Raw genomic sequence first — 25,069 nt, 5'->3', positions numbered from 1 at the left:
TTATGGTAGAAAAGGACCTTTTGACCGAAAACGGCGGTTTCGGTCGAAGTATGGATAGGCCTTTAGTGTGGTATGTGGCCTCCATATATGGGACATTCCCATATGAAGTCCTGTTAGATATGGGCTTAATATTGATCTCCATTTATGGGCATAAAAGGGAATCTGTTAGTGTGGTTCCCCTGACATCGCAGTGATGTCAGAGCAGCAAACCCATAGAGCTTTGCTTTGACTGACCTACAGTAGAAGTATGTTTCTATCTACTGTACGTAAGCAGACATGTACATTCGTGTGTATCTTGTGATGTGTAACTTCAACTAAAGTCTCTTCACACCCAAAGCATGAATTGAATGAAGCTGAGATGTTTGTATTCTCTGTACCAGGAACCAACCATGGGGTCACTTGAGGAACGTATCTTGGATGCTCTGCAGGAGCTGGGAGAAGATGAGTTTTCTGCTTTCAAGGGACGCCTGAGACACCCTGATAACCTTGGAGGCCTCAAACCAATCCCATGGTGTGAGTTGGAGAAAGCTGATAGGTTGGAGACTTCCCGGCTGATCAAGCAGGCCTACACCATTGATCATGCACCTCAGGTCATGGGGAAGGTCCTGGAGAAGATCAAAAGAACGGATCTACGGAAGAGCTTTCCAGAGATATGTGAAGGTAGGTGAAGAGAGGATGGATGGATACGATTGATTGATTGATTTAATTGATTAGTTTAGTTACGTATCCTGCACACAGAGTGCCCAACCCTCATGGGTTCATAAGACACCATTTCAAGTTTACAGTATGTTTTACAATAGTCATACATTTTCAGAATTAAACAGAGTATTTTGTCTTCTCTCGCAAGCTTGACAAATACAATCTGACACAATAAACGCTCCTTTGGCAAAACATATCTCAAGTTTTTCATAATCGTCTAAGTCAAGGAAATAATCACTATCAGCTTATACAACTTAATTATATTAAAACTCAGTACTGTAAATTGTACTGGGCGTACATGCACGCGCGCGCACGCACACACACACACACACACACACACACACACACACACACACACACACACACACACACACACACACACACACACACACACACACATAACAACATACAATTCCTAAGAAATCCTAGTTGATGAAATAATTGTTTAATTGTCATCAATCCAACATGTCCACCAAGTGTTGTTAAAAAGCCATATAAATGTATGTTCTGCTCACAAGGTAAATGTGGACTGTATATGGTGCATCTATATAGCACCTTAATCCAAGGCGCTTTTCATAGATTGTGCATTACATTCACCCATTCACACACACACATTCAGAGTCTTGCTCAAGGACTCTTTGACACTAACCCGGGATCGAACTGGGAACCCTTCGGGAATCCTCTGTGTTCTAATGACGGTATCTCTACCCCTGAGACACTGCCGCCCATCAAAATCTATTTTGAAGTCAATTGAAATCTCAGGAATTAAAACTGGACTCAATCGATATAGCTTATTCACAACAGTTGGTGGACATATTGGATTGATGCCAATTAAACATATTTCAGCAACTAGGATTTGTTTAGGACTTTTATTACTGTGTGTTGTTCTGGTGACCTAATAGAGATGGTCTGTGAAGAAAATGAAAAATGTTACAATTACTTAGATTTTGAGGTCCAACATAAGCTAGTTTGCCTTCCCTTATAAAGACATTTCTCACTGCTGACAGCCGGTGAGCGGTCCATCATGTCAATGAATTGAATACCAAGGACCTCCAACCAAAACAAGACCACAAAGGTTTTGGGATGTTCCTTTTAGGCAGGGTGTTTGATTGTACTTAACTGTACTGTTCTTCATCTTTGTTTAATAAAATAATCAATCAATTCATGAATGTATGAACAGTATATAATATATAGACAATATTCCAGGCTGTTACCCCCGGCCCAGGGGAACCCAGACACAACATATGGTGTAGAAAACCAACCTTCCCAGCTCCCAAGAGCCACCATCCAAACAGTTTACTGTTTACATCTCTTCTTTTATTTCTCTCCAGGGGTTTACAAGCTCTCCAGGACAGAGAACTGATCACAACAAAACAAAACTAGAACAGAATATATTCTAATACGCACGCGAATAGCCACATTTTGTGGTCACATGTTCAGATACTGGATTCTGATTGGCTTAAAACAGTGGTAAATCAGGCAACAACCTTGAGTTGGCTCATGGACCCCGCCCACTGTTGTGTTGCAGTTGATTGTAACTAAATAACCTTGCAAGTTACAACTGTGTTTTCTTTCATTTATATTGTAGAAGTGGTAGAAAAGCAATTTATCATTCGAAGGTTGTGGGGTTGTTGGCTTCGCCTCGTGCCACAACCCTGAAACAGTGGTAAATCAGCCAACAACTCACTCCCTCTCATGGTAAATGGCTTACATTTAGCATCACGTTAATCAAGTGTTGCATAGATCTCACATTAGAAGAGAAGCATATCACAAGCACTTTCATAACCTTCATAATCAAAACATAGGCCGATACAAAGACAATAAAGCCAATTCCCCACCTCACCTCAAGGCTGCCGGACTGCTGACTTACTCACATGTGACGACATACGACAAACTGACAGTGACCAGCAAACACAGAGATGTTTAAATAGACTAACAGGACATAATAGTTTAAATAGGGGCTAATGGGACACAGGTGAGCACTATGGACACAGCCCCCCACATGATTGGCTGGGGCTAAACAAGACACATTTTCAAATTACAGTCAAATGACCCAGGGCCGTGGAAAGTCATTTACAGGTACAGGTGCTGTCCCCAGGGAGACCTCCTGTAGACGCACGCGTCTGCAATGTTTTTTTTTTTGGTTTTTAATACATTTTATAATGGGTTTAATTCAGGTTTTTAAAAATATAAATTGGCCAAAATGAGAAATGTCATGCAATCTAGCATCAAATAGCCTAACATAACATAGGACTGGACAAACACCCCCAGATAAGCATCTATGATAGATGTAGGCTGAATTATATGAGACATACAACAACAGAGCCACACTGGCACAGCAGCAGCGTCAGTAGAAATAATATTAGGTCCAATAGGCCTATACATAAAACCACATCAAAGCCAACTGATTTTATGTTGGTTAATTAAACAAACTTTAATTGATCAGTAACTACTGAATTACTAAACTGCAGTGACTTTCAGGGGTTTTGGGGGTAAACAAGGAAGTGGGGCAGTGTGCTTGTTGTGTGTTGTGAGTATGATTGAAGAGTGTGCAATAAAGACATGTCATTCTGCACGTTAAATGAAAAATAGCAATTTGTCATTCTTTGCTTTGCTATTTATTACAATACATTAATTCTGGTTTGACATATGACAAACATGTATTCAGATTTGTGTTTAGATTTCTAAGCTTAAAAATATATAATTTCTGTGCTTAGTATAAGAATAATGTGTAATGTATAACTTAAATGTGCCTGCAGTGCAATTCGATTTTGACCAATAATGTACAATATTTGACTTGATTGAGCTACCTCTAAATATGCTTGAAATTCAACCAAATTTTAACCAAAGCAGTTTTCTTGAAACTCAAGAAAATCTAAAAAAGGCCATTAAAGATCCACCCTAATGTACATCATATCAGCTCACAGAGCTCACTTCATTATCCTCTTCTCCTCATGCAGGAGTTGAACTCCCATCAGAAGACTCCGCTAACAAGGATGTTAAGAAGCCACCTGCTGGTCCCCATGGTGAAGCCAGTGGTGAGTTAGGAAAGACATGTCTTTTGGTATAAAGTGTCTATTTTTATTTTCAGCGTTGTTCAACGTTAGTTAGTTCAAAATCTCATAAATTAATTCATGATAGAACATGCTGATGTTTAGACCGCTAACTTGAGTCAAGTCAGTATTAGACTGAGATTTTACTTTGTTTAATTATTGATGATTAGCGATAAGTAATACTAAAAGACATGCCATGGACTTAAACTGTAGTTTTATAACTAAGACTCACTCTGTGACTCGCTATGGGAGAGCGCCCTTTGGCACAGAAGCATTACCTTACCATCTGGAGAATTTTCGATTGGCTGGAAATTGATCGCATTTGACAGAAGGAAGTCCCGCCCTCCACATATATACCCTGTCTGGGGGCGGTCTTTCATCGGTTTAATTTTGCTTCTCATTGAGAGCACACACATTACATCTCAGTCATTATTTATCAATTAGTCTCAACAGGACGGTCTTCTCAACCCTGGCCACGAGACGCTTACAATCATAGAAAGGACGACACAACAGTGGAATTGTACGTTTTCATTTTTAGATTTTCTCTATATCGAGAAAAGTGCCTCCAAGCCGGTTGGCTAACGAGGCCTAGCCTAGCACAACAAGCCTAGCCTAGCTCGCTCCGTGTGGATAATCCGCTAGCTTTGCTCCCGTAGCTAGTACTGTTTGCTTAAAGAAGCTGGTGAGCATCATAACCTTGCCCCGCTTCCAACAACAAGACCTCAAACAGTGAGGACGACCACAACGACAAGCCATGAGCCTCCCGGCTTACTCCGTGGAGAAGGAGGAAGGCCTCATCTGGACTGACCCTCAGGCCGCCACCACTTGGCTCCTTGAGGGCCTCATGACGACTGATACGTCACTTGGCAGGGCTGGAGCGTTTCCTCTTAAAGATTGGGACAACGTGATGGAGGGGTCGGATGTTTCCTTTTAACAATTTAGCCAGCATTTATGCTAAAACGCGTTTTCAGATATTGCCACGGTTGGCCGCCATAATGAGTAAATCTGTCTTTTTTATTATTATATTTATCCCAGAATGTCAAACTCCTCACTGTTGCCATCTGTGGTCACCACCTTGTATCATCCAGTTGTAGACCTTTGCGGCGATACAGGTCAGGCTGATGCCTTGGTGGTTGTCTGACTTCAAGAGATCTCCTGCTTTAGGCACCGGGATGATGTTGGATAGAGACCACATGTCAGGCAGCTTGTTGTTTGGGACCCGAGAGAGAGAGTACCTCTGACCACAAAGTGTTCCCAGGCACATTGTGGACACGCGCCGAGACAGGACGACCCTCATGGATTATTCTGGCTTGGTGCATGCCTGGCTGGGGTCCAGGGTTTCTCGTGATGACCAGTCCAGACAACTTGTCTGATCACTCTGGTTTTCTCCTACGAACTTCAGAGAAAAAAGTGAGAGCTCTTGTTCACCCCTTGGGCCTCTGGGCCCTACTGGGTGGCAGGGTTTCACTCCCTGGTAGGAGGGGACGATGCCCTTCTATATTGGGGTAATTAGTTTTCTCCCTGAATCTTGGACAGCTAGGTATACTGTAGCTTCCTATGACGAGAGGTAGCGACCCAGCTCTGCTGGGGGCTCCCTCTCGTAGCAAGGTGGCAGTGTCCCTTGAGGCCTCTGTAGGGGCCGCTATAGGTAGGTGCCCTCCATACTGTGACTCCATGACGGGACATGTGGGTACTCACGGTCCTGCGAATAGATCTCTGGACGGAGGTTTTTATCACATCTTCCCATAGCGAGTCACGGAGTGAGTCTTGGGTATAAAACTATAGGTTTCATGATAAGAAGAACTAAGTGACTCGCTGAAACACCCTTCTTGTATGCATACGAGAAGCAAAGGTGTTTTGTGTACTTTAATTTAGCAGACGCTCTTAATCCAGAGCGACTTACAGTAAGCAAGGTAATATATCACTACATCAATCCATCAAATGGAAAGAAATAGTAGGCAAATCTAAGGGGGAAAAAAACAAGAAAACAGCTGATGAAAGACTGCCCCCAGACAGGGTTTATACACAGAGGGCGGGACTTCCGCCTGTCAGGTGCGATCTAGACTAGAAGAGCCCTGTGTATTCCATGATCTAGAAGGGCGGGGATACAACAGCAGCTCCCTTCCATAGCAAGTCGCTTTGCTCGTCTTATCATAAAACGCTAGTAACCTAAAGTTTTCATTTGGTCAATAATTAATATAAAGTCAAATGGAAAACTGTTGCATATAGTTCAGCAGCAGCAGACACATGATCCCTTATAATTAAGAATTTCAGGACCACATTTACCATTACATTACTTTTGTCCCTCTGTTCTTTGGTCATTTAGAAACTCTTGCTCCTCATCAACAACTCAAGATGAAGCTGAAGACAGAGTCTCTGCGTTTGTTTGGGTGGAACCTAAACGAAGAAGAACAAGGAAGCCCAACATCTCTGAAAGAGAGCTTCACAGAGATCTACATCACAACGGGAGGGACTGGAGAGGTCAATAATCAACATGAGGTCAGACAGATTGAAGCAATGTCCAGGAATTCAGCCGAACAAGAAACACCAATCAAATGTGAAGACATCTTTAAAACTTTACCTACAGAAACTGATCCAATCAGAACAGTGATGACAAAGGGAGTGGCTGGCATTGGGAAATCAATCCTCCTTCAGAAGAATACTTTGGACTGGGCAGAAGACAAAGCCAACCAGAGTACTAAATTCATGTTTCCATTCAAGTTCCGTGAGCTGAATTCTGTGACAAAGAAGTGCAGCTTGGAGGAACTTATGCATGACTTCTTTGTTGAAACCAAGGGTGTACCGATGTGCAACTTCAACAACACCAATACCATGTTCACCCTTGATGGGTTAGATGAATTTAGGAAACCTCTGAACTTTAAGAAAAGTGAGATCATAACTGATGTCACAACACAAACCACTGTTGCTCAGTTGGTCATAAACCTCATCAAGGGAAATCTGCTTCCCTCTGCACGCGTCTGGATAACCTCAAGACCCGCAGCAGCCAATCAGATCCCTGCTAAGTATGTTCACAGGTTGACAGAGGTTCGAGGATTTACTGACCCCCAGAAGGAGGAATACTTCAACAACAGATTCCGTGATGAGAAGAAGCAGGCCGAAACAATCATCTCGCACATCCAGTCATCACGAAGCCTCCACATCATGTGTCACATCCCGGTCTTCTGTTGGATCGTTGCTGGAGTTCTGGAGAACATGCTGAGAGAAAAGGTAGCGCTGCCCAAGACCCTGGTTGAGATGTTCATCAACTTCTTACTGGTTCATACCACACAGAAGAAGGTTAAATTTGACACAGCTCAGGCACCTTCAGACTTGAATCCAGGGCAGGCCATTCTGTCACTGGGAAAACTGGCCTTTGAACAGCTGGAGAAGGGCAACTTGAACTTCAGTGAAAAAGACCTGAAAGAGTGTAGCATTGATACAGATGCAGCAGTGTACTCAGGAGTGTTCACACAGTTCTTGAAAAAGGAGAAGTTGCGCACAGAAAAGGTGTTCTGTTTTGTCCATCTGAGTGTTCAGGAGTTCCTCGCTGCTCTTTATGTACATCACTCATTCATGGACACTGGTGTCAACCTACTGTCCCAGTCCTTCCGATGGTCTAAGCTTGTTACAAGCAAGGACATCTACTTCTACCAGAGTGCTGTAGACAAGGCCACAGAGAGTCAAAATGGACACCTGGACTTGTTTCTCCGTTTTCTACTGGGCCTCTCACTGGAGACCAACCAGAAATTGATAGGGGAACTGCTTCCTATGAAGACACGGGACATGTCAAAGACCAATCAGAAGACAATTGAGTACATCAAGAAGAAGATCAGGAAGAATACATCTCAAGAACAAAGCATCAACCTATTCCACTGTCTAAATGAGCTGAATGATCGTACTCTAGAGGAGGAGATCCAACACTACGTGAGTTCAGGAAGTCTCTCCACAGCCAAAGTCTCTCCTGCTCAGTGGTCAGCTCTGGTCTTCATCTTGCTGTCATCAGGAAAGGAACTGGATGTGTTTGACCTGAAGAAATACTGTTCCTCAGAGGAGGCTCTCCTGGGGATGCTGCCAGTGGTCAAAGCCTCGAACAGAGCTCTGTAAGTGGACTGATGAAAGGATTCAAGTCATATATTATGTCATCTTGTTTTATAGGCAAGGATATACAAACATTTCTTACAATCACTATTTTTCTTCAGGCTGAGTGGCTGCAACCTCACAAAGAGATCTTGTGAGCAGTTATCATCAGTTATCAGCTCCAGCTCCTCTTCTTTGACAGAATTGGATCTCAGTCAGAATTATCTACAGGATGAAGGCGTCCAGCGGATCTGTGTTGGACTGGGGAGTCCACACTGTAAACTGAAGACCCTCAGGTCAGTATTCTATGGTTTAGACAACACACTCCATTTTTGAAAGAAAGGGGGAGACCTTTTCAAAAATACTGAAAATACAGTAGCTGATCTACAAGCTCACAACGTTTGTGTGGGTGTGGGTTTGAGGAGACTCAGTGGAGCTTCTCTCTGCTCTACCACTGCAGACTCTCAGGTATGGATGTTCTAGTAGGTTTAGAGGGAATCATAGTGTGATGCTGTAGAGTATTGTTTAATGCTGTAAAATCATTATCAATGTTCCTATTATCACATATTCACTGCTGGCTTTGTATCTCCACCAAACAGTGTTATAATCACTATTGTTTCTTCAGGTTGAGAGGCTGCAACCTCACAGAGAGATGTTGTGAGCAGTTATCATCAGTTATCAGCTCCAGCTCCTCTACTTTGACAGAACTGGATCTCAGTGAAAATGATCTGCAGGACTCTGGAGTAAATCAACTCTGTGTTGGACTGGGGAGTCCACAGTGTAAACTGAAGACGCTCCGGTAAGTATTCCTCTTCCTTTACTGAACTTTAAAGGTTTTTCCAGGTTATCAAAACATGGCACTCGGGTGGTGCAGTGGTAAAGTCCCTGCCCACCACCACAGAGGTTGTGGGTTTGAATCCATCGTGGTGCATCCAGCTTTGTCGGGCGTCTATGCAAACACAATTGGCCTGCATGCAGGAGAGGGAAACAGGGCGGGGAGGGGGATATGTCTCACTGCATGTTTTCATAAAGACTGGGGCAGCACCTGTCAGGGCGGGGAGGGTGATATGTCTCACTGCAGATTTTCATAAAGACTGGGGCAACACCTGTCAGGGTGGGGAGGGTGATATGTCTCACTGCAGGTTTTCATAAAGACTGGGGCAGCACCTGTCAGGGTGGGGAGGGTGATATGTCTCACTGCAGGTTTTCATAAAGACTGGGGCAACACCTGTCAGGGTGGGGAGGGTGATATGTCTCACTGCAGGTTTTCATAAAGACTGGGGCAACACCTGTCAGGGTGGGGAGGGTGATATGTCTCACTGCAGGTTTTCATAAAGACTGGGGCAGCACCTGTCAGGGTGGGGAGGGTGATATGTCTCACTGCAGGTTTTCATAAAGACTGGGGCAGCACCTGTCAGGGTGGGGAGGGTGATACGTCTCACTGCAGATTTTCATAAAGACTGGGGCAACACCTGTCAGGGTGGGGAGGGTGATATGTCTCACTGCAGATTTTCATAAAGACTGGGGCAGCACCTGTCAGGGTGGGGAGGGTGATATGTCTCACTGCAGGTTTTCATAAAGACTGGGGCAGCACCTGTCAGGGCGGGGAGGGTGATATGTCTCACTGCAGGTTTTCATAAAGACTGGGGCAGCACCTGTCAGGGCGGGGAGGGTGATACGTCTCACTGCAGATTTTCATAAAGACTGGGGCGGCACCTGTCAGCAGGGAGTGTTGGGCGGTGGGGGCTCCTCAGTCAGTGACAACACAGACATGTGTGAGAGGAGGAATCAATTGGCATACCTAAATTGAAGAGAAAATTGGCAGCATAAATCAGCACAGGTTGTTTAGAATTTAATCCATAGATTGGTGTTTTGACATCAGTTATGCTGTCATTTTATTGGTGGAGGATGATCCTTCTTCAACCATTGTAATGATGCGTTATCATGGAAGCCTGGTTTCTTCCATTTGGAATATAAACACAACACAGTACAAGGTCAATACACATCACAGCGTTCTAGCAACGTTAGCATGTCGCTAGCAGCTCCAGTATTGAACCAGCGACACTCTGTTCTTGTCAGTAATAAAGGGAAAGAATCAACTTGCTATCGACAGGGAAGGAGCTTTAGCTTGTTTTTTACTGGCATAGCCACGCCCCCTGGCCACCCCCTCACATAACCATGTCTAAGCTAGAGAAATTCATTCTAAAATCATGATAAAGTAGGGTATGTTTCTACTGGTTCTACCGAGTGAAGCCCTGCCCTGTCTTGAAATCTCAGAAAAATAGTGTTACTATATGGTCTGTAGAAACCAATGGCGTGACAATTTTCATATTTGTTTATGGTCTATGGGTTAGAATAGACAACACACTCCATATTTGAAAGAAAGGGAGACATTTTCAAAAATACTTAAAATAGCTTATCTACAAGCTCACAACGTGTCACATTGTGAAGGGTTGCACTTGTACATCTGCTATTTTCACTCATTTTGAAATAGAGTCTAAGTGGTTAATTCATGATGTATTTTTGTTCGGTTCTGTGTGTGTGTGTGTGTGTGTGTGTGTGTGTGTGTGTGTGTGTGTGTGTGTGTGTGTGTGTGTGTGTGTGTGTGTGCGTGTGTGTGTGCGCGTGTGCGTGTAGGTTGTCAAGCTGCATGATCTCAGAGAAAGGCTGTTCTCATCTGATCTCCGCTCTGAGGTCCAACTCTCATCTGGAAGTGTTAGATTTGAACTACAACCATCCAGGAGACTCAGTGGAGCTTCTCTCTGATCTACCACTGCAGACTCTCAGGTATGGATGTTCTAGTACAGGGCTAATAATTAAGGAAACGCACAGAAAACAGCCACATTTCCATCTATATAAGCCAGGCCAAACCTCATTGAACCAAAAGATTGTCATGGATGGAATAAAGAAATGATCGAATTTGATCAAATTAGGCTTCATTCACAAAATGTGAAAATTAACAGAACTGGTTCAATCGTTTTGTAACCGCCCCTGTGTCTGGTAGTGGGTATGCAAGGCTAGTGAACTTTGGCAATGTAAAGGTATGTTTTCTCATGCCAATAACGCTCCTTTTCATTAATAGGACGGATTTAAAAATAATAGAGATTTATACTTATTATTCAATCGCTCAAACCCCAGCATCCCTATTCTTGAGGGACATTCACCAAAAATGTATAAAACACAACTAACTGCTCATTGAAGGAGAGCTCAAAGCATCAAACTGTTTTACAAGTACAGTGCAACTGAGTTGAACTGTACTTGAGTTATTTTGCCATACAACAACAACTCTTAACCAAAAATAGCCGATCTACAAGCTCACAATGCGTCTTGTGGTGAGCTTGTAGATCGGCTATTTTTGGTGAATGTCCCCCAAGAATAGGGATGCTGGGGTTTGAGTGATTGAATAATAAGTATAAACGTCTATTTATTTTAAGTCCGTCCTATTAATGAAAAGGAGCGTTATGAGAAAACTTCCCCATTTGGGGTACAAGCATAGTTCCCTGGCTGCTACGATCTGTTGGAATGTGTGCACTGTCTGTCGGTGCTGACTGGCGGAGTCGCGGAGGCAGATACAAGCACAGACAAGGACTACGTCTTCACTAGCCTAAAACATGACGGTCGCAAGCGTTCATATCTCACGACCGTCATGCGTCTCCACTCCAGTGAGCCCGACTGTGGTTGTCTGCTGCAAAATCTCTGCAGATTTGTCTGTCTGACCGTCTCGTTGTACAATAGATCTAGTGTAGTCGCCCGCACTGCTGTGTTCTGTGCATTGACCATAGAGTTATAATAAGAGGCATTGACTGCATTCACTTCCTGACTCGTATCCTACCTACGGAGTCCACCGAGGCTCAAACATCACCGCATTTTGCCTTGCGCGTTAACTTTGACAGGCCTAGAAAAATCTTATTTTTATTGGCATGATCATGACGGGCCACACAGACATGCGGAAAGGGCCGCATGCGTCCCGCGGGCTGCGGGTTGAGTAGCGCTGTTCTAGTAGGTTTAGAGGGAATCATAGTGTGATGCTGTATAGTATTGTTTAACACTTGGGCTGCCTAACTAGTCCAGGAACATGATAAGAATTACCACTAGCTTTTCAAAATAAAGCCCAGTGATGATAAAATCATCATCTATCATTCTTTCTATTATCAAATATTATATCAGCCCAGACTTTCCAACCCCCACCTGTCCAACACTTTCTCTGTAAATATATCTGTTTCTGCTACTGGAGCTTTTTATCGTTATGTAATGTACAATGGACCACACTGGAAACAAGACAGTATTTTTATCCTTTGATTGTAACTTTTGACTGTATTAGTACTCATGTACTGTTAACAATGTTGCTAATACAGTTTTCAATCAATATTCACTCAAACTATGTCTCTTCTCCATCCCCAGTGTGGACCATGCTGGAGAATCTATGCTGAAACCAGGTTTGAAGAAGTGTAAGTCTATTTTCTATTTCATTCATGAAATCACTGCAGTTCACAGAAATCCCAGAAATGTACTTTACTGTATACTTTATGTGTTTATTTAGTCTGGAGAATGCACATTAATGAACTATAACACATGATGTATTTATTGCACACACAATATTGATTAAGTGAAAACATGCTGTATTTATTTAGCGTAATCTAATTTCCATCCGTAGTCCTAAAACATACAACACATAACAGTAGAAATACATAGATAATAACTAGTAAGACACCTCAGGGCGACATGTTAACTTGCCCTAAAGGGTGAGGTCGCACCAATTCTTTCTTTGTGGTCTCCATACATTTTTTGGCCTTTTTAACATCGATTTAGAGCGATTTCATGGCGTGTGGGGCTTAAGTTGGTTGGCGCAGACGGGGTCACTACCTCATGCTTATAAAGCATTCAAACTGAGTGACCAGCACAAGTAGAAATAAACTTGCAACAAGAATGACCAATAAATATACATTTATTAGTAAAATGTCAACCAATAGCACCTTATTCAGTTAAAGTTTCAAAATTATGACCAGAACAAAACAATACAAAAGAAAAGGTGCAAGGGAAATTGCAAGTGTTGTTGCACTGAGTCACAAGGAAGGAATCTACTGGGAACTGAATTCCACTTTACCATTTATTGCGACCGTAGGTCGCATTTACTACCAAAACCTCCACGGGCTGTCTGTGAGTGAGTCAGTCAGTCACACTTTTGCCCTGCTCATATCTCCACAACCGTTGCCCCCATCCATGCCAAATTTTGCACACACACTCCTTGACTGCCAAACTACAACCTCCAAGGACCCCCGGAGTCCCAGGGACCCCCAGGTCCCTGGGGGACCCCCAGATGTAAAAAATGACCAAATGTGCAAAAATGACCAAATGACCACCCCAACGGGGCTGCTCACGGGGAATTCCCGGGGACCACCAACTCCTGGTGCTCCAGAACGGATGCAAAAGTGGTGGCGCCCCCAGTGGAGGACCCCCTGCCACTGCACCGCACATAAAATGCCGTAACTCGGGCTAGGAGCGTCCGGGAGAGCCGGGGCCGGTACCTATTCGTCCGCCAAGGCAACGCGGAGACCACACCCCTCATTTCTCACATGGCCCTATTCTAGCGCCACCTTCAGGCCGATTTTTAAAACACATTTTTGGACACTGCTCCTACAGTTTTTGCCCTAAAATCACGAATATCACTACACAGCATGTCTACACTCATGTCATCAACATGGATCAGGAAGATTTTGGAAAAACACATTTTTGCCCTATTTGTGGAGATAAGCCACCTACGGTCGCTTATCTCCCGATTAGGGAGTCTTACTGGTTTTAGAGCAATGTCATGTGAATCATGACCAAAATCTTCACTTGTTGTGCAAACAACAAACAACACAAAAAAATACATTCATAAAATGTCAACTATATACAGTAGCAGCTTTTTGCTTCAGTGCAATTTTCTTTTTTCAAAGAAAACAAAATTAGAGGTGCAATTCTGGGAAACTGCCAGTGTGGTTGCACCGAACCTAAATGTTAGGCTACTCCTTCACATTTCAGTAGCAATTGCAGGGCTCTGTTACAGTACATGACTGACTAAGACCTTTGACAAGAAATACAAAATTAACAGCTACATTTCTGATGCACACATTGCAAAGGCTCCTGGATAGGGTCCCTATAGGCTCATGGGCCCCAGGGCCTGGTAGACCTGTGCATTAATAAACCATGGCCCTGATTAGGGGGAACATCTGCAGAAAATAGCTGATCCACAAGTAAATTCACACATTAATACACCGGTGGCAGAGGAAAACATGTACCGGGATCAACTGAGGCTCAGTGTTTCTCAAGGACTCTTCAACACTAACTCTGGGGGAGCCGGGATCAAACTGGGAACCCTCCATCTTCTAATGATCGTTTCTCTACCCCTGAGCTACTGCCGCCTTCGCCTTGTGTGAACAGATAGAAACTTATTTTTCTCCTCCCTTTATATATTTACCACTTGACCATACCTTTACCATTACCATTACCATATTCTGAGAACTTTAGCCAAAAATAGCAGAACTACAAGCTCACAACGCCTCGCAGCGCAAGGCGTACACAGGTTTGGTGTAGAGGGGGAAAAGATCAGATTAAGTACATAGTGAAAGGTCAAGTTTATTAAGTATTGACGGTTCAAGTGTTTAAATATCTGAAAACAAATTTACATGAATTCAAAATACACTGATGATTGTGCTGTCAAACGATGAAACTATATGGAATCTATGAAAAGGTTGTGGGGGTCCCTGCTTCATCCCCCTCTCAACTAAGGGGTCCTTGGCCTGAAAACGTTGAAGACCCCTGCAATAGTGCATGTCTGTGACAGTGACAAAGTCTGTGTCTTTTGCTTTACTGGACGTGCATGTCTGTGTTTTGCTTTACTGGATGTGTCTCATGTTGTACAAGTTTGTGGCAGATTTCGATGCTTTGATGAGAGAGGTAGGGGGCTCCCACTTAAAACAGTCTGGCTCAAGGCTCGCCATCTTCACAGTCATGATGGAGGAGAGAGTTCCCTCAAGAGCCAAACTGTTTCTTGTTTTTGTTTTGTTCAGCCCCACTGCAGAGAAGACTCGCTCAGCATCAGCATTGGAATGCGGAAGGACTAACACCAACTTGGCAATATGAGAGAGCCTCCCACATTTGCTCATACCTGTCACCTTTGAAAAATGTACATAGGAAGCCAAATTACGCTCAAGTGTTTCTGTATAGTATTACGTTTATTGCATCAATACTGTAGGTATTCCAAAGGGTGCAGAATAATTCTTACCTTATTCTTCGCTGATGCCATGTCCCCCCAAAACGTCTCAACGTTGAACATGGATGGATCCTCGGGCATGGCAATGTCCATGGACTGGTAGTCCAGAAACTCCTCGCTGAGTTGCTCAAGCTCCTCAGGTTCATTGTAAGGGAGAAGTTCAGGAAACCTGAAAAATACACAATGTGCATTGATGACTGTAATGAAGCTGAAACAGGGGTTGTATTAATCTATTAAGGAAGGAAAAGAGCCTGGTCTTAAACCTGCTCTACTTGTAAAGCATATTGAGATAATGTGTGTTATGATCTGGCACTATAGATAATGTACTTGACTTGAAACCCTGACTAACCTGTCGACAAAGTACAAAGCATCCTCCACGTCACACGCTACCCTCTGCTGGACATCAAGAAACATGGCGTGTTTCAACAGGGGCTCTCCCATGGGCAGTTTTTTCATGGCGTATTCCACAGCATTCACCAGAAAAGCCACTGCTGCCTGCTGGAACCTCTGGACTTGATGTGGTGTTATGTCTCCAGCATCGAGTAGCCTATTCAGTGTAGCCCGAGTCGTGAAGCCAATCACCAGCTTCTCTCCTACAAGAGTGACAATAAAATAAACAAAGTCAGGTCATTAAGGTGTTGTATGAGATTCTGGAGATAGATTGGGATTGGTGCAATGTTTTCTCATTCGCAACACCAACTCAACATGTCAGTATGGGACTGGGAATAGCAATATACAACAGCCAACTTAAAAGCACCTATTTAAGTATTACTAGTGGTACTTTAGAGAAATTCAAAATGTACAGTCACACATTTTGGCTTAAAAGGATAACAAAACAGAGCTGCAGGCTTCAGAAACTTTGACAGCAACTTGCGGATGAAACTTCTTATCTAAAGTTTTTAGAAAAGATTTACAAAAATATTAACCTAGAAGTAGTGCTCAATTGAAAAAAAGGAACAAACATAGTACATTACTACATTATTACTAGCATAGGCCTACTGTATGTACTGTACTGTATCTACTGTATGTGTATGCACCCCTTATTACTAGCATAGGCCTACTGTATGGACATTACTACATTATTACTAGCATAGGCCTACTGTATGGACGTTGACAATTTACCTCGTCGTGTAAAAGGAAGATCGACGGCTTCTCTCTCTGGAGGAGGAGGTTGAAGGTAGTGAAGACTGGCAACGTTGCCTGATAGAAGAGAAGCTCCACCTCCTTCTCTCTGGAGGAGGAGGTTGAAGGTAGTAAAGACTGGCAACGTTGCCTGATAGAAGAGAAGCTCCACCTCCTTCTCTCTGGAGGAGGAGGTTGAAGGTAGTGAAGACTGGCAACGTTGCCTGATAGAAGAGAAGCTCCACCTCCTTCTCTCTCTGGAGGAGGAGGTTGAAGGTAGTGAAGACTGGCAACGTTGCCTGATAGAAGAGAAGGTTCACCTCCTTCTCTCTCTGGAGGAGGAGGTTGAAGGTAGTGAAGACTGGCAACGTTGCCTGATAGAAGAGAAGGTTCACCTCCTTCTCTCTGGAGGAGGAGGTTGAAGGTAGTGAAGACTGGCAACGTTGCCTGATAGAAGAGAAGGTTCACCTCCTTCTCTCTGGAGGAGGAGGTTGAAGGTAGTGAAGGCTGGCAACGTTGCCTGATAGAAGAGAAGGTTCACCTCCTTCTCTCTGGAGGAGGAGGTTGAAGGTAGTGAAGACTGGCAACGTTGCCTGATAGAAGAGAAGGTTCACCTCCTTCTCTCTGGAAGAGGAGGTTGAAGGTAGTGAAGACTGGCAACGTTGCCTGATAGAAGAGAAGGTTCACCTCCGTCATCGGGTCAGAGAACGCTTCCAGCAGCCTCCTGAACCGTGGGTGCTTCTCATCTGTGAATAAATAAAAGGTTGTTCATATTACATACATATACGTTTCAGGCTGTTATAATAATCATGCATTTGGATCACTGAAATATCATGCCTACTTGATGACTTGAAGTAGCTGACCAGTGGCCCATACTGCTGCAGGATACGAGTCAAGCACTTCTCCAGGCTCAACCACCGAATTGAAACGTGCATGAGTACTTCCATGTACTCACTTCCATGGAGATCGCAGAATTCTATGACAAGAATGGGACATCTTAATTTCTCTCTTTTTTTCAATTTGATCAAACAGTTCAGGATTTAATTTGTACTAAAGCAGGACCTGCTCATACCTGTCAGATAACCTTTCCGGTTAGTGCTTCCCTTAAACCAGTATCCCACATCCACAGTCAGATCCTCTGGATCGAATCCACACACCTACAAGTCAACAGATGATTTATAATCACATGACATGTTTTACATTCATGACAGCACAGCCCAACAACCTGTTTGACTTTACATGAGGCATAACGGATACGGTAGGACAGGTAATCATAGAAAGCAAACGTTATTCAACTCACCTCCAAGAAGCCCACGCCAGCCTGTTTGGCAGTGTTGAGATTGATGTGACAGGGACACCCATGGATGTAGATGCTGGCGTGTTCTTTAAGTATTCTGGAAGCGATGGAATTCCTTGCTCCAGTATTGACTGGTGCATTGTCGACAGACAGACTCACACAGTTTCGTCATGGAATGCCATGCTTTTGCACGGCCTCATCCATCTTCTGATAGATGACTTCAGCTGTGCCGCAGCTCGGTCCACTGGTAGGGTACATGTCCAGGAACCTGTGGACAACCTTCTTGGTGTCACTGTCATAGACCCACACAGTGAGTGGGTTCATCTTCTCTCTTCCTGCAATGATAAAGTACATATGTCACATTAAGGTACACATCTGTGTATGTGCGTTCTATGACAGAGAGAGAGTGTGTGCTATTTAATCAATATAAAATTTGTGGTGGAAGTGGGGAACATATATAATATATGACCTGTGTCATTTGATCCATCTGTGATCAATGTGAAAGGACCGGTCTTCATCTTCATGACGAGTTCCTTTTGAAAATGAGGGGCCACTGCTTCATTTATTATGCACGTTGACTTTGTGCGGGCACACTTGTATAGTTCTGTGCTGTAGGGGAATCTTTGAAGCATTCCTTGAGCAATGGGCTGAAGTGATCAGCTACAGCAAATGGCACGTTGTGTTCCACCATTGACACGGCCACTTTCACCTCAGCTCTCCTTGTCTGCAACAGAAAGGGAGTCATTTGGTCTCAATAGTCTGACTTAGAGGGTTAGGTTTAGGCATAGTTATACTGAGGTTAGGTTTAGGCATAGTTTTACTGATGTTAGGGTTGGGGTTAAGGTTAGGAAGTCTAACCAATGGGTTAGGGTTAGGGTTAACTTAAAGACCAACTCAGAAAACACAAATACATAAACTTCAAATAAAAACCATTCCATATGAACATTACAACAGGCATGCAACATAAGTTCCCCAGGTTGACCAAATTCAGCTACTACCAGTGTTTATGGTATGATACTATGAACACTGGTAGTAGCTGAATTACATGTACCTTGGCTTCTTGTGCTGTCATGCCACCTACAGAGGCTGGGGCATAATATGGTGCAATCCTGCTTGTTGACTGTATGGCCTGCTCTTTGGTATGATGCGCTTTGGTTTTTGTATGCCTGACGACATCTGCCCTTCCTTGATGGGCGCAGCTGTTTTCTCGTCTGCATATGGAGCACCAAAAGTAGGCGGTGGTGGTCCCTACAGTGATAAATGGCCATGTTGCTGTCCACTCCCTATTAAAAGTACACCTGTAGGAGGCTGCTCCTCTCTTAGCTCTGTGCTTTTTCCCTGTCTCTACCCTCATCTCCCCTTCCTCTGCTGTCTCATCCTCTGTGTCTTCTGGAGCCTCAATCTCTTCTACTACTGAAACTTCATCTTCTGTCTCCTCTGCTGTCTCATCTTCTGTGCCATCTGGACTCTCATTTGCTTCCTCTCTGTCATTCACTGTGAGATCCAGAGCAGTCTCTTCCACCACCTCCTCCTCCTCCTCCACCTCCTCCACCTCCTCCTCCACCACCACCGTTTCCTCCTCCTCCACCTCCTCCACCTCCTCCTCCACCACCACCGTTTCCTCTGACCTGGCACGTTTGGGAGGGGGTGCTTGACCCTTCACTGCCCAGAAGGACAGCAGATCTCTCTGCTGCTTCTTCCTACCAGACATCTTTTAAAAAATAGCTTCATGTTACTGTTTGAATACTTTAGAGTAAACCAGTGGTTCTAGGTTCCTTTAGGGGGGTATAAATTGACCCATACAAATCTGTAACTCTGACAGTATACAAATGGAACCAAATGGACCTGTTTGGGTCCATTTGGCTCCATTTGTATGCTGTCAGAGTTAAGGAAAGACATTAAGTTTGAGAATTACTGCTTTAGACAGAAATGCAAACAGCACAGGTCGAGTACTGCAAATCCCCTTAGCTCAAGTAAGCCTATCCATTAGCTCGGAGCCACACACATGCGAATACAATGTCATAGCACTGCTATTAGTCACAGTTGTTTGTTGTTAACCCACCACAGCAACCTGCCAAGCTGTTCACCAGCAGTGCCTGTGTAACGTCAAGTCTCATGTAGACAGACCCACGTCGACTTCATAAAAAAAAGAAAATATTAGAATTTTGAATGATCAAAATTAGGTTGTTACCTTGGCACAGCCCACATCCGCTGGATGCAGCTGGGTCCAGCAGCGGCTGATCGAGGCTCTTGTTGGACAGCTGGAGCGTTCCCCGTCTCGAGGGTTGGCCACAGGTCCACCAGAGAGTTCCAAGCTCTTAGGTGGAGAGTTCTCGGCTCTGAGTCTTCTAAACCCTGCAATGGCCACTGTCGCTTTTTGGACACATTTATATTTAACCCTTGAAAAAAAAAAAAGGGGGGGGGGGGGGGGGACGTTTAAATAATTAGTTTTCCTGTTCTTTTTTCACCTACACATCACCATTGGTCACGATATTTGCATATAAATACCCCCCACATTCACACAACTTATCTCACTTTTTTCACTGAAGCTATTCCTCACAAATACATACAGGCATTTTACACAGTAAAATGCCTGTAATATTTTTTGTTGGTGATCATTGGAATGTCTAGAACAATAGTTGTCAACCTTTTCAAGCTGCGACCCCCAAAATAATTAACTGGGGACCACCCACCCTGATGAGCACTAGGAGCTGAGGCATTACATTTTGTATAACACGGTTCTATTGTGAAAATAGCAGATCTACATGCTTACAACACCTCGCAAAACAAGGCATTGTGAGCATGTAGATCTGCTATTTTCACAAATTCTGCCTCTAATATTTAATATTTGGCCAATGCTTAATTTGTCATTTTAGAAGTTGCATTTAGAGGTATTAAAAAGTCCTTAAATTGTCACTTTAGAAATGTGCATATACCCTCTACAGTCTACACACTTAAAATGTGTTGGTTTGCTTACTGTTGAGTGAGAAAGTTAATCATCTGGAGACCCCCCAAAATAATGTGGGGACCCCCATGGGGTCCCGACCCACAGGTTGAGAACCACTGGTCTAGAACATGTACATAGTCTATGTTATTGTTGTGAAAAATATCCCCCTAATGTAAATTAGAGCATGATTTATGGCTTTAAAAAATTACAAAAAACATCACATTTTCCTCTCCAAAGTATCCTACCATCTGAAAGGTTTTATTTTATTTTTTGAGATTTGAAATTAATAATTCGGGCCTTGCTTACTGGGTTAACGGCCGCCGGGCGGCTCTTGTTGGACAGCAGGAGGGTTCCCCGTCTCGTGGGTCGGCCACAGGTCCCACAGAGGGTTCCAAGGTGAAGAGTTCTCGGCTCTGTGTCTTCTTAAATGTTGGCGACCGCGGTAATTCAGCGGTTTTCATCCAGGCTGACCAAGCTCTGGACTAGTACTGCATGCAATGTTGTTAGCCTCCTAACCTGGGACAGTCACAGCGTGGCTTAAACTAAAAGGCTTGCCAGGCGCAGCAGGACAATACATTACAACAATAATCAACGTCCCGTATACTCTTGTCTCTAGTATATTGACTAATACTACCTTGTCTTAAAGCAATGGCATAAATACTACTAAAATGTACTAAAACACAAAGTTACAACTTAAGTTCAACTCGAACTGGTAAAAACAAACCGCTCAGCCTCTGTTGCGTGACTCAGCTGCAGCACAGACACACCATGACCCGCCCTGACTTGCTTCTGATTGGTCTAAAATACAAGGTGCCAGGCTTTGGTTGGTTATATTTTCAGTCAATCAGGTCTAGAATATGGTGACTGTTCCTGAATACGGCAAGCCGCAAACAACAAGAGACGTTATTGAAATTTCATAGGGGAGGGGAAAATATGCGTGAGAAATAGCAAGTGTGGCGTGTGGCGTGAGAAGAGGTTAAATTGCGTGACTCTCACGCTCAAAGCGTGAGACTTGGCAGCCCTGTAAATGTAAATATGCCATTGACATGAATGGGGGTCCCCCTCCTGTGAGAAGTCTCCCTCCTATCCCCACTGGCAGCATCCAGCAGGCTTGCAACTGCACACTGCAGACATTTTGTTTATCATTGATTCCCACAGAACTCGTCCAGCTAAAGCTCTGTTTTCCGTGGCTTTTAAAGTTTGTTTGATCCCGTGGCGTGCACGCCGGCGCCGCAACATGTTCTCTGCTTGTTTGGCAAACCAGGAATGAGCTCCGTAGTGCGAGGGGCAGATCTATAACACCACCACACCGCCCCGCTACGCACCACATAGTTCACACGTCGCTTCTAGTAGATCGACCCTTTCCCCCGCCTCCCCGTTCCTTTGCAAACCCACCACTCTGCCCACTACGCAACATGGAGTGACACGTTGTGAGTTTGTATATCTGTTGTTTTAGTGAGCATCACCGTCTTATGACGGAGGGTTATAAAAAAATATATTTTTTGCTGCAGGCGCTCTTCTTGCCCACATTCTCCAAGAAGTAAATAAAAAAGTAACACTAATGATATTAGGCTCAAGAGAATTGTTTATTCCAGTTTGTTTACATCGCAAATCCAAGATGGAGGACACTCAAAAATATTTAATCCATGAATTAATCACAGATCAAGGGTTTAATCACATATTTGTTAAGCAATACTTAAATGTAATTGGTGCAACACAACTCAAAAAATTAACCCTAGATCAACAAATCCTTGATTAACCCTAAACTAAGATTTATTTAATGCCTCTTGGTGCAATCGGCCCTAAGACTGTATGGTTCTGTTCTAATGTAACTATAAAACTATCTGGTTCTGTTCTAATGTAACTATAAAACTATCTGGTTCTGTTCTAATGTAACTATAAAACTATCTGGTTCTGTTCTAATGTAACTATAAAACTATCTGGTTCTGTTCTAATGTAACTATAAAACTATCTGGTTCTGTTCTAATGTAACTATAAAACTATCTGGTTCTGTTCTAATGTAACTATAAAATTATCTGTCTCTGTTCTAATGTAACTATAAAACTATCTGGTTCTGTTCTAATGTAACTATAAAACTATCTGGGGGTCCATGGGTCTGTTCTAATGTAACTATAAAACTATCTGGGGGTCCATGGGTCTGTTCTAATGTAACTATAAAACTATCTGGTTCTGTTCTAATGTAACTATAAAACTATCTGGGGGTCCATGGGTCTGTTCTAATGTAACTATAAAACTATCTGGGTGTCCATGGGTCTGTTCAAATGTAACTATAAAACTATCTGGGGGTCCATGGGTCTGTTCTAATGTAACTATAAAACTATCTGGGGGTCCATGGGTCTGTTCTAATGTAACTATAAAACTATCTGGGGGTCCATGGTGTAACGGTTTAGGCCGAATAGTAAAATGTTTGGGGTGCCAGCCAGGGAGTTAACCTGACAAAATGGCCAAAACCATTACACAAAGCTGCTATATGGAGGGTAGTAGGCACTCTCACATATACACAACCTCTGGGAATACAGGGGTTCGTTCATTAAACAACACGCAATAACGGACACAACACAATAACTTGCAGTTCAAAAGGTAAGTTATATTGAAAGTTCCATTCACATATTCACAGTTCAGTTCACGTATTCACAGTTCAGTTCACAGTCACGTTTCACCATAGCGTCGCGCATCACAGTTCGCATACAACCCGACAGTTCACGTCCCCAAACCCCACTCCAATGTTAAGGCCCGCACGTCCGCACGCACGCAGTGTACAATGGAAGCAGTCTCCTTGTGTGTATTCGCACCGCACGTCCTCACGCACGCAGTGTACAATGGAATCTCCTTGTTTGTATTGCACCGCACGTCCGCACACACGCAGTTGTACAGTGAAAGCCGTCTCCTTGTTTGTATTCGCTCCGCACGGTCAGACCTGTACTCACGGCCAGGAACGGAAGTTTGTTGTTGAACTTGGTGAGCATCCACGCTCCGCTGAGGGTTTACTGTAGGTCACAGCAGATGCATCCTCCCTGCGCGATCCTCCAAGAACTCCTTCCTCCGGTGAAAACGAGGTGACCGCCGATATACGATAAACACTGTACGAGCTACAAACACAACAAACGTGGGCGGCGCAGCAACAATGGACGTGGCGTCCCCCTCCGTGGCTCCGAGCTGTCTTCTCGCCTGCAGACTCTCAGCAGCCTGAGTGACGTCACAGTTCATTCATAAAAGTGGTCGGAGCGGCGTGTGCGGCTCGCAGCATAATGACGTTGAACTTGAAGTGGCGATTCTCCGCTAATCGTCACAATGGGTCTGTTCTAATGTAACTATAAAACTATCTGGTTCTGTTCTAATGTAACTATAAAACTATCTGGTTCTGTTCTAATGTAACTATAAAACTATCTGGTTCTGTTCTAATGTAACTATAAAACTATCTGGTTCTGTTCTAATGTAACTATAAAACTATCTGGTTCTGTTCTAATGTAACTATAAAATTATCTGTCTCTGTTCTAATGTAACTATAAAACTATCTGGTTCTGTTCTAATGTAACTATAAAACTATCTGGGGGTCCATGGGTCTGTTCTAATGTAACTATAAAACTATCTGGGGGTCCATGGGTCTGTTCTAATGTAACTATAAAACTATCTGGTTCTGTTCTAATGTAACTATAAAACTATCTGGGGGTCCATGGGTCTGTTCTAATGTAACTATAAAACTATCTGGGTGTCCATGGGTCTGTTCAAATGTAACTATAAAACTATCTGGGGGTCCATGGGTCTGTTCTAATGTAACTATAAAACTATCTGGGGGTCCATGGGTCTGTTCTAATGTAACTATAAAACTATCTGGGGGTCCATGGTGTAACGGTTTAGGCCGAATAGTAAAATGTTTGGGGTGCCAGCCAGGGAGTTAACCTGACAAAATGGCCAAAACCATTACACAAAGCTGCTATATGGAGGGTAGTAGGCACTCTCACATATACACAACCTCTGGGAATACAGGGGTTCGTTCATTAAACAACACGCAATAACGGACACAACACAATAACTTGCAGTTCAAAAGGTAAGTTATATTGAAAGTTTCATTCACATATTCACAGTTCAGTTCACGTATTCACAGTTCAGTTCACAGTCACGTTTCACCATAGCGTCGCGCATCACAGTTCGCATACAACCCGACAGTTCACGTCCCCAAACCCCACTCCAATGTTAAGGCCCGCACGTCCGCACGCACGCAGTGTACAATGGAAGCAGTCTCCTTGTGTGTATTCGCACCGCACGTCCTCACGCACGCAGTGTACAATGGAATCTCCTTGTTTGTATTGCACCGCACGTCCGCACACACGCAGTTGTACAGTGAAAGCCGTCTCCTTGTTTGTATTCGCTCCGCACGGTCAGACCTGTACTCACGGCCAGGAACGGAAGTTTGTTGTTGAACTTGGTGAGCATCCACGCTCCGCTGAGGGTTTACTGTAGGTCACAGCAGATGCATCCTCCCTGCGCGATCCTCCAAGAACTCCTTCCTCCGGTGAAAACGAGGTGACCGCCGATATACGATAAACACTGTACGAGCTACAAACACAACAAACGTGGGCGGCGCAGCAACAATGGACGTG

General features: G+C 43.7%; 1 protein-coding gene across 1 annotated transcript; it reads left to right on the top strand.

The window, feature by feature from the left end:
- Positions 1 to 389: 389 nt before the first annotated feature.
- On the top strand, positions 390 to 8,632 carry LOC308307198 (protein NLRC3-like; the record flags this gene model as incomplete). Its single annotated transcript, XM_080752369.1, has 5 exons — positions 390 to 660; positions 3,660 to 3,737; positions 6,079 to 7,852; positions 7,952 to 8,125; positions 8,455 to 8,632. The coding sequence occupies 5 exons, from the start codon at positions 390 to 392 to the stop codon at positions 8,630 to 8,632; spliced, it is 2,475 nt and encodes an 824-aa protein (XP_080608495.1).
- Between the last annotated feature and the right edge of the window lie 16,437 nt (positions 8,633 to 25,069).

Source organism: Nannobrachium achirus, assembly GCF_963921795.1.
Source record: "Nannobrachium achirus genome assembly, chromosome: 21".
Classification (NCBI taxonomy): domain Eukaryota; kingdom Metazoa; phylum Chordata; class Actinopteri; order Myctophiformes; family Myctophidae; genus Nannobrachium; species Nannobrachium achirus.
The sequence above is the reverse complement of the archived record's forward strand: the minus strand, read 5'-3'. Positions and strand labels throughout refer to the sequence as shown.